At 40.2% G+C, this 11,171-nt stretch overlaps 1 protein-coding gene across 1 annotated transcript in view; it reads right to left on the bottom strand.

Moving 5' to 3' along the window:
- Nucleotides 1–3,167: 3,167 nt before the first annotated feature.
- Nucleotides 3,168–11,171, bottom strand: part of ARHGAP15 (Rho GTPase activating protein 15) — a 698,771-nt gene continuing 690,767 nt past the window's right edge. The window contains exon 14 of the mRNA XM_070389876.1: nt 3,168–3,523. Within this exon, the coding sequence (XP_070245977.1) occupies nt 3,352–3,523 (172 nt within the window). The 3' untranslated portion in view covers nt 3,168–3,351. The remainder of the gene's footprint in view (nt 3,524–11,171) is intronic.

The following is an 11,171-nucleotide window of genomic DNA, read 5'->3' as shown; positions in this document are numbered from 1 at the left end:
ATATAAATGCTTCTGAGAATATAAGATTATCTCTTGCATTCCTGGAAAATGTTAAGAGGTGTACACACATACACATATACACAAACATGAGAAATGCCAGTGTCCTTTGTTTCTTCTGCCCACTGATGAATTTAGAGATTCTCTTTCTAAGAAACAAAGTTTCTCATTTTAAAGCTTCCATTGGCTCTCTGCTGCCTACAGGATAAAATCTAAATATTTTATTATGTCCTATGTCTGTGTGCTCAGTCCAACTCTTTGTGAGTCTATGGACTGTAGCCCACAGGGCTCCTCCATCCATGGGATTCTCCAGGCAGAAATACTGGAATGGGTTGCCATTTTCTCTTATAGGGGATCTTCCTGACAGGAATCAAACCTGAATCTCCTGAGGCTCCAGCACTTCAGGTGGATTCTTTACCACTGAGCCATGGGGGATGCCCATTATATCCTATGTCTGACTCCAATTCTGTTCTCCAAAATTTTTAGGCATGTGCATCACCGTGAGCTTCTCACTTTTCCTTGAAGATGTTAGGTCTTTCAGCTCTCTCCTCATGCCACCCCTGCTTGCTAGTATGTCATCTACATTGGGGGAGGGATTAATTTTATTCAGTTGATCAAGATTAGACCGAAAGGGTTATATTCCTAGTGAAGCTTCACCTGACTACCCTAGGCACAATTTGCGTTTTGGTTCTCTGTCAACTACTGAACTTCCTAATATCTCTGTACTAACTTCTGTTCATTCATTCAAAAATACTTTTTGATCAAATCAACTGGAAAATATACTTTTTGAACATCTCTCTGTAGAGGTGCTGAAGCCTGGGGCAACATGGTTACCAAGATGGCTGAGTCCCTAATCTGGTGTCGAACTGTCTCCCTTACTGGGCTATGAAACTGCTGGGTGTATTAATATTTGCCTTACTTTGTATTTGATCAGTAGAGTCTAAACTTGCACCTGGCTCAGATAAGGTGCTTAAGAAATGCTCACCATCTTTTAAGGTCTTCATGATGGAAAATGTTGGCCAGTTTTTATAAAATCGAACCCCTTATTGAGGCAACCCAGTATACCTACAATCTTGGCTTTTAAACTTGGAACAGTTGATAGGAACACCGGTGCTGTCTCTGAGATGTTATGGGATCTAATGACCTTCCAGTGTAACTCTTTTTATACCTTTAGTGTGTATAAGTCAGAAGGGCACTTTGGCTCAGCACCTTGGAATGGTCTTCTCCAGAGAGCAAACTTAGTCTCTGATTAAATGCCCTTAGCAGGCACAGGACACAGCTGGGGTTTAAATCAGGCTAAATCCCATCAGATTGGAAATCAAGAAGCTGCTGCTTTTGAAGATTGTAAATCTGGAAGGCAGCAGAGGCAAGGGGCTGTGGGTCCCTGCTCCAAGCAAATAATGCCTCTCCTCTTTGGCTGTTAGTGCTGCTTCTCTCTGGCTCTTGCTCCCAGAATTACTTTAAATATGGACACAGGAAGGAATGAGATTTTAACACTGGGACTACTAAACCTAGTCCTTCCCACTTCAAAAATAATTAAAGAAGTAGTAATGAAAGTCTTGGAGGAGACCTCATTGAGAATATGGAATGCCACAGAAATGAGCACTTGAATGCCAGAGACTTGTTTCATGTCTCCATGTTTTCCTGAAAGACATAAGCACAACGTGGAATGAAAGAAGAGCTTGAAGCTGGCAAGTCTGTCAGCTCACTGTTACCAGCGACTTTAGATCATGGGGTTCTGTCTCGTGTGACTTTCCTTGGCTTTGTGGTATTTGTATACATCCCACTCGATGAAACCACACTTCAGCATTTGTTGTGGTCACTTGGTTTTTGGGCATACGCCGACTTACTGGCGCCATTGCCAAAAGGAAGACATTCAACAGGGGTGAGAGAAGCCTCTCCTTCCTCAGGCAGTGCGGTGGATGTGGGAGCTGTGTGAACATCTGGCTTTCTATTGAGCAGTCTCTCTCCTCCACTGTACACCCCATCCATGCAGACAGCCCAGGCCTCTGAGCTCCTTATTGCTCTAAGTGTTTGTTCTTGGGTCCATGCTTCACGCATTTTATTTACATGCTTTATTTTTCATTTTAAGAACAAATCAATAACTAGACTTACTCTTTATCACAGTGGATTAGTTTTATTTATTCCATTTGAATTTGATTAAAAAGCTGTCAAACATAAGTCTACATTTTTATCAGCAGAATACTTTCACAAAACCAGTATGAGATGTGCTCAGCTAGAACATAGTTTTCAAAATAAAACAATGTTTGATATATTCTAGACAGTTACCCTTTTGTTTATCCATGACAACTGAAGCTAACCATCAAATGGATAAAGCCATCCAAGTCTAGTCAAGTAATCTTTGGGGCATATTAAAAAAAAACAACTTTTTTTAAAAAAAAGTTCTTTTTAGATGGATTTAATATGATTCGCCAATAAAACATCCTCAGAAGCATAATAAAAATTCTACATAGAATGACATAGCCAGGGAAAAAAAGGAAGATATACAGTTTGATGAAGATTCAAAATGGATGTTAACATTAAAAATGAGCAGGCATGCAGTTCCTGTATAATATAAAGATCAAAATTGCAAGGCACTAATTTTGCTTCTAGTTTATAAGACAGTATGTTTATGGGACTGCAAATAGTATATGTAAAAAACATATCCAATGGCAAATGTTTTGAACTGTCATTTGTCTTCAGAAAAATTGCCGTTCTACATGTATTTGTAAATTTCAGCATCTAGCACCAGGGATGCTGGACTAGATTTACACTTATAAAAGTGTTCTTGAAAGATGAGGTATGTCTATTTTGGTTGAAATCCTGATTTCTTCTGTTCTATTTAAAAATTATTCATTTGTGTCTTGCCCCCTCTTTTAGTTCTGCTTGTGTACCCAGGGGTGTTTGAACACAGGCCTGAGGCAGCCAGGGTAATGAAGAGGTTCACCTGTGTGGACACATACCTGTACTCTCAGTCACATTCACACTCACTCGCATATCTGCACATACACAAGCACATGTGCAATGCCCAAGAGTCTCATTAAGGCTATTTTTGGATATGCTGTGCCCTCTGCACACTATTTTACAGCGTCGAGCATCCATAATGTATGCCTGGAAGTGCTGGAAGGCATTAGCAGTGAAGGGGTTAATGTAGAAGACATATAGGCAAATATTGTCAACTATTTTATTCAAATGTTTGGAACTTAAACACAAAATCATCATTAAGTTTTCACAAAATGAGGCATCTGTCGCTTGAAAGGAAAAAAATATTTCAGAAATATGTTTACAGAAATGTAAAAATATTAGGCATCGAGACAGATGTGAACACACTCAGTAGCTTGCCTCGTCTGTCAGTCAGCTGAAGATCTGGTCGTAGGCACTCAGCATGAGCTCGGCGATCTGGTTCTGGTACACCATGTGCACAGCCATGTTCCCGGTCTCGTTTTCCGCTCGCAGAAGGGTGGGTCCAAACACAATCCCTAAGCTGTGTGTGGACATGAGGTTCTTGGACGCTCTGGCCACTATCCTATGGAGAGAGAGAAAGCAAAAAGACCCACTGGAGTTTAAATAAAATTGTGACTGTTTTTGAATTGTAAAGTTCTGTGTTCTTGAATTCTTTTTCTTTCTTAAATTTCAACTTAAAGAAGGAAAGTAAGGGCAGGGATTGGCTTTGGCAAAACAGAGAATGTGACACAAGCAGAAACAATTTTAGATTTCAGAAAAACACCTGCCATAACATTATTTAATCTACTCCTTATGCTTTATTGTGTGGAAATAGAACTTATGACTTTCAGGAGAAGGATTCTATCCTCATAGTACCTAGCCATTGTGAGTGCTCAATAAATGTGGAATGAATAAATTACAACAATTACTGTGACAGTTAACAAGATTCAATCTTTGAAGTGACTAGAGTCAATGGAGGAAACAGGTGAGACATGCACAGCACACGTAAGAAGCCAAATATGCAAAAAATAGAATATAGGCATAATTTATAAGTAGAAACAAGAGCTGAAAAAAATAATTAAATTCTTAGTGATTAGTGTGAGTAAAGTATTCCTGAAAAATGCTATTTGTACTCTGTTTTGTAGAAAGTGCTAAGTCATGTCTGACTCTTTGCAACCCCATGAACTGCATGCAGCATGCCAGATTTCCCTGTCCTTTTTCCAGAGTTTGTTCAAACTCATGTTCAATTGATTCGGTGTTGCCACCCAACCATATCATCCTTTATTGTCCCCTTCTCCTCCTGTCCTCAGTCTTTCCAAGCATCAGGGTCTTTTCCAATGAGTTGGCTCTTTGCATCAGGAGGCCAAAATATTGGAGCTTCAGCTTCAACATCAGTCCCTCAGGGTTGATTTCCTTTAGGACTGACTGGTTTAGGGACTCTCAAGAGTCTTTTCCAGCACCGCAGTTCGAAAGCATAAATTCTTCAGCGCTCAGCCTTCTTTATGATCCAGCTCTCACATCTGTATTACTACTGGAAAAACCATAGCTTTGACTGTACAGACCTTTGTCGGCAAAGTGATGAACATTTAGGTGTATAACAAGTATCCCCACCCCTTTTACTCAATAAAATACAGAAGCTTGTAGCATTTGCACAGGAAAAAAGTCCCACTGGAATCAAAGAAATGTTTGCTTGCGTGAAGACTGTGGAGAGCTGCAATACCATTGAAACATTAGGATGTGGTTTTATTAATGGTAGTCCGTTGCCTGAATCAACATGGGACTCTTAAAAAGAAATTAAAGCCCCATCTTCTACATGGAGGCTTTAAAATAAAACAAAACAATGCTTATTCTCACAATTGAAGCCTCCTTGGTTTTATATTAAAATTAGGGAGAGTGGGGATTTAGTGATGTAAGGAAAAAAGGGAAAGCATATGGAAGGACAGAGTGCTCACAAATACTAAACTCTGCATTCTTCCAGACACCCCAACCCAAGGGAAATCTGAGCACAGAGAATAAAGTGAGGCAAAGGAACACTACTACATAGCAGTGGGGTCTCTGTTCTCGGAGCCCATTGGAGCACCAGTTCACCTCTAGAGGACTCTGTGTCTGGTCTAAGTGGGCCGACCTAGTCTCCATGCATGGAGGCAAGAGGAAGAAGACTTGTTCTCTCTCCATCCCTCCACAAACCTTCATCTCAGGGCCATTTCTGTGAAAAAGGCCCTGACTTCACTCTCCTGAAAGACACTGAGAAGGGCCAACACCTTCAATTTGGGACTTCCCATAGCACAAATTCCTGATCAGCAAGATGTCCTTGATTTGATCAATATCAATAATAAGAATTATTCTAAGCAATTTTATTTTACTTATTACTTAGGTTTAAAAATGGAAGTATCATTGACTTTATTCTAAGCAGTTTTATTGTCTCACTTGATCCTCACTTGATCCTCATAATAATCCCATGAGGTGCTTGTTGTTTAGTTGCTCAGACGTGTCCAAATCTTTGTGATCCCATGGACTGCAGTACGCCAGGCTTCCCTGTCCTTCACTATTTTCTGGAGTTTGCTCAAACTCATGTCCAATTCTATTATTAAGCCCTTTTTACAAATAAGAAAACTGAAGTCAAGAGTGGTGAAATGCCTGATGTCACACAGACCTGAGGCTCAAACCCAGGCAGGCAGGCTTCAGCGCCCATGGAAACATCACTGCCCGGGTGTGTGTTATGGCTCCTATGCTTAGTAATTGGCTGACTCGTCTCTCTGCCATTCTCCACATGGTTATAGATCCTTCCCTAAGAGGGTCTGGATTTTTATTCCACATAGCATTGTGATTGACAGTCTGGTTACAATGGATTCATTGTGGGCAAAATGACTCTTAAACTTGGACTAAATATTCAGGATATTCTGCCTCCCATTTTCACTTTTCTTCTTCTTTGTATGAAAAGTCTTCATACCTGTGAGTAACATTGGCGTGACTACATTTCTGGAAGGGATTCTCATATTTTAAAGTATTGGTGTGTTATCGGAGACATCAAGTTTAAAGTTTCCTTTGGAATATAGAAACTGCACCACTTGCTACTACATTTACCAAAAGTCTGTAGAATGATTTTAAAACATTCCCCTAACCTGGAGGAGGGAAAGATGGAATGGAGCTATGCTTCCCTTTAACACACCTATTTACCTTGGCTTAAAGTCTCTCTTGAGCTTCTCCCAGACCTCTTCATTACAAAAATCACTAGTAAGATTCATTGAGAAGGAAAACAGATTTTTCTCTCTTGGATTTAAAGTAATAGCTTCTCGTTCAGTGCTCTATAATGATGTAGATGGGTGGGATGGGTATGGACGTGGGAAGAAGGCCCAAGGGGAGGGGATACATGTATACATATAGCTGATTCACTTTCTTGTACAGCAGAAATTAACACAACATTGTAAAGCAACTATACTCCAATAAAAAAATAAAAGTAGTATCTTTTTGGGGATACGAAGTCCTTCATTGACTCTGCCACGGTAACAGTAAATTTGTTAAACAAATATGGAAAGAGATAACATAACTGATCAATTAACTGAGTAACTATTACGTAAGAGTTGCTTTCACAACATTACCCATTGGTACCGAACTTCTAAGCTGATGAGAGTTATCTAGCAGAGAACAGGGCTCAGAGGTCACAGAGCATGAAGATGGTAGAATTAAAAGAGACTATTCAAGTATGAAGGTGAATGACTGATATAGGGTCAACCGAGTAGAAGAGGTCCAGGAATCCAGGGAGACTGAAAAGAGAAAGGAAGAATATAAAGACAGGTAGACAGAGATATAGTTTCCTAGTTAATAATGGCTATAATTTCAGTCAAAACAGGAACAGTGAGATTTGGGGTAGCTGGGAGCTAAAATTGTCTCTAACTACAGAGGAGCCTGGTGGGTGACAATCCAAAGGGTTGCAAAGAACTGGGCATGATTGAGCGAGTGAACACATACCCTCAAGGTGAGGTTAGAAATCAAGGACGGTCCAAGAGTAGATTACTGGAGGGGACAATCATGGCTGTCAGGAGGTTATGGAGGTAGAAACTGGAAGAGGCCTATGGTGCTGGAGGAACTGGGGTGACTGGAGGGGTAACTCAGCCCTACCTGAAAGACGCAGCTGGTGGGACTCGATCTGTGGGGAGAGTAAAAGGATGCAGAAATGGGACTAGATTATTTATAAAGTTTCCCAGTGTTCTTTATATTTTTCCCACTCAGCCAAAGTCCTGGTCTAAGAATTCAGAGCACGAACCAATCCAGAGAAGAAACCAAGGCTGAACTTCAATGGAGTGACGGGTAGGAGGCAGAGCGGCTGTCAGAGGCCCCCCTCAGGCAAGTTTCTCTCTCTTGGCCGGTGGTTCATGGAGGGAGTCCTAAAACGGATTTCTGCCAGTTCATCAGTTTCCTAAATTTGCCCTTTGTCAAGTGCTCATTTTGTGCTCTTCTCTGTGTGTAAATGCAGAGCATTCATTCCATCTCAATCTGTGTCCATTTCTCTGCACACTTTCCATGTGATTTTAATAAAAACACTTTAAACTCATGGGTACTTTCAAGTAATCCTGTTACAAGTATATTTTACCAAAGAATATATAGTTCTGTATTCTTGTTATACTTGTATTCAGATCAGATTAGATCAGTTGCTCAGTCATGTCTGACTCTTTGCGACCCCATGAATTGCAGCACGCCAGGCCTCCCTGCCCATCACCAACACCCGGAGTTCACTCAGACTCACGTTCATCGAGTCAGTGATGCCATCCAGCCATCTCATCCTCTGTCGTCCCCTTCTCCTCCTGCCCCCAGTCCCTCCCAGCATCAGAGTCTTTTCCAGTGAGTCAACTCTTCGCATGAGGTGGCCAAAGTACTGGAGTTTCAGCTTTAGCATCATTCCTTCCAAAGAAATCCCAGGGCTGATCTCCTTCAGAATGGACTGGTTGGATATCCTTGCAGTCCAAGGGACTCTCAAGAGTCTTCTCCAACACCACAGTTCAAAAGCATCAATTCTTCGGGGCTCAGCCTTCTTCATAGTCCAACTCTCACATCCATACATGACCACAGGAAAAACCATAGCCTTGACTAGACGAACCTTTGTTGGCAAAGTAATGTCTCTGCTTTTGAATACACTATCTAGGTTGGTCCTAACTTTCCTTCCAAGGAGTAAGCGTTAGTGATTTTGGAGCCCAGAAAAATAAAGTCTGACACTGTTTCCACTGTTTCCCCATCTATTTCCCATGAAGTGATGGGACCAGATGCCATGATCTTCATTTTCTGAATGTTGAGCTTGAAGCCAACTTTTTCACTCTCCACTTTCACTCTCATCAAGAGGCTTTTGAGTTCCTCTTCACTTTCTGCCATAAGGGTGGTGTCATCTGCATATCTGAGGTGATTGATATTTCTCCTGGCAATCTTGATTCCAGCTTGTGTTTCTTCCAGTCCAGCGTTTCTTATGATGTACTCTGCATAGAAGTTAATTAAGCATGGTGACAATATACAGCCTTGACGTACTCCTTTTCCTATTTGGAACCAGTCTGTTGTTCCATGTCCAGTTCTAACTGTTGCTTCCTGACCTGCATACAGATTTCTCAAGAGGCAGATCAGGTGGTCTGGTATTCCCATCTCTTTCAGAATTTTCCACAGTTTATTGTGATCCACACAGTCAAAGGCTTTGGGATAGTCAATAAAGCAGAAATAGATGTTTTTCTGGAACTCTCTTGCTTTTTCTATGATCCAGCGGATGTTCGCAATTTGATCTCTGGTTCCTCTGCCTTTTCTAAAACCAGCTTGAACATCAGGAAGTTCACGGTTCACACATTGCTGAAGCCTGGCTTGGAGAATTTTGAGCATTACTTTACTAGCGTGTGAGATGAGTGCAATTGTGCGGTAGTTTGAGCATCCTTTGGCATTGCCTTTCTTTGGGATTGGAATGAAAACTGACCTTTTCCAGTCCTGTGGCCACTGCTGAGTTTTCCAAATTTGCTGGCATATTGAGTGCAGCACTTTCACAGCATCATCTTTCAGAATTTGGAATAGCTCAACTGGAATTCCATCACCTCCACTAGCTTTGTTCGTAGTGATGCTTTCTAAGGCCCACTTGCAGGTTAAATTTTCCTAGCAGTTTGGAGTTTTTTCTTAAGTTTGGGAAAATTAAGTAACTTGCAATAACACTTAGAGAAATCAAATGTAGTTAAGAAAGGTTAAGAAAATGTGGATGTATATTATATAGAATTCATACTATCTTTCCTACTCTCTCTTACAAAATGTATGCTTGTGTGTGTATGTGTATATTTCATTGACAATTTATGTTCTGAATATCAACCAGTCAGTAGTTGGTATATTGAGAAATCAATCAATCTTTAGGTTAGAAAAGATGCTGAGGGCGAAGACTATTTGTGGGTGGAAATCACCAACTGCTGAACTATATGATTCACGTAAATAGGCAAAAATATTCTCATACCAACATTCACATTAGATTAAACCCTTTTATTGTAGAGGTGGTGATAGACATATCTAGCAAAGAAGCCACTCAAACTGGGTATGTTTGGAAAATGTATTTATGCTGTTACAGACTTCACTATTCAAATATGAACCTACCTACTCTCTACCTCAATAGATTTTTAAGCAGTTAAGTGGTTGATTTAGGAGAACATAAGTAGTCAACCGCAATTTCAAAATACAGCTAGAATACTATCCTACAAAATTCTTCAAATCTCTCTCTCTTTTTTTTTAACCTCAAATCAATGGATCTAATACTTTTCTCTCTTGCTGTGGGGACTAGCTGTGCATTGCAAGTGCCATTATTTCTGAAAGCTTCAACTAGTAAAACATATGTAGAGGAGAAATATAGGCTACTGAAAGAAATGAAAGCCTGGAATGGAAAAAAAAAATGCAATCTAGTATCTAAGATGGAAAACTCTCAAAAACAGTAAGTTATACTTCCAGTAGCTTAAAATGCAGTTAAGCTGTATTACTGGAGGGGAGGATCTGATTCAGAAACCAAATACATTTTTACTATGGGTTTGGCAGTACTTCCAGGACAGCTTTCACTAAAGTGAGTTCTGCAAACACCATCTCTGTGACACACTTCACAAAAATAGCAGTCTGGAGTAAGATAAGTTTGCAGAAAATTATATGCCATTTTTCCTTCTTGGAAATTTACAATGCACAATAGCATAATACAGGCTCTGACAAGTCCTGCAGAAAACTAACCCTGTTCATCTTTGTGTAACTTAGCATGTTCCCTAACTTACTTGAACATTGTGGATCCTCTTTCTTGAGTGACAAGGAGGAGTGTATATTGAGACGTTACTCTAGTGTGCTTTGCTAAGGATCTACTAAATCTGAAACATGGTTTGAATCTCCTCTGCCACTCAGGCTTCAGAACTCAGTAGCAGCTAACTCAAAGAGATCAGACTGTGGTCACTTTTGGCAAGTTCCACCCCTCTGGTAGGGCTCAGATTTCATCTGGCCTTAAACTCCACGACAGTGTTGTAAATTGTGAGCTACCATTTAACGTGTTTTCACAAAGAAATGAAAGGAACTCCCTTTTTAGGACAAGAATACTGGAGTGGGGCACAGCAACCCCACTCTCAACCCAGGGATTGAATCCACATCTCTAATGTCTCCCTGCATTGGCAGGTAGGTTCTTTACCACTTGCACCAGCTGGGAAGCTCTTTGAGGACAAAACAAAGGTCAAAGGCAAAAAGACCACATCTGAATGACAAAGGTGAGAGCAGTCACATGGTTGAGAGATTACTATACAGCAAATGGCTGGACGGTGAAAAGGTATAAAAATATTTAGATCAATATTTGGAAATTCTTCTAAATGTTTGTTTACTCAACATTAGTTTACTCCCAAGAAATAGTGAAGATACCTGATTCAAAGCAATGTGAGGAGCTCAAACGTTAGTGCCTGTGAATGCTTCACTAACAGGAAAAACATCTTAAACTGCAACTCTTTTGAAAAAGGCTATTTATGAACACTGCTAAGTTTAAAACAGCTTGACAAGAATAATTATGATTTTATGAATTTGTTCACAAAATAGCACTTGATATATATTCTTTGTAAAAGAAACTCTCTAACCACTAAGTAAAATTTAAGTTTATAAAATCTTAAAGTAGGTAAGAATTCATTTTTCTGGCAAGAGATTAAAAATGTGATGTACAGTTTACAGCACAAAACGGAGAAGAAATGCCGGAGCTACTTTTTGTCGGGCCCCAATGG

Source organism: Bos mutus, chromosome 2 (genome assembly GCF_027580195.1).
Source record: "Bos mutus isolate GX-2022 chromosome 2, NWIPB_WYAK_1.1, whole genome shotgun sequence".
In the NCBI taxonomy this organism is placed as follows: Eukaryota; Metazoa; Chordata; class Mammalia; order Artiodactyla; family Bovidae; genus Bos; species Bos mutus.
This window is presented reverse-complemented; position numbering and strand designations above follow the sequence as displayed.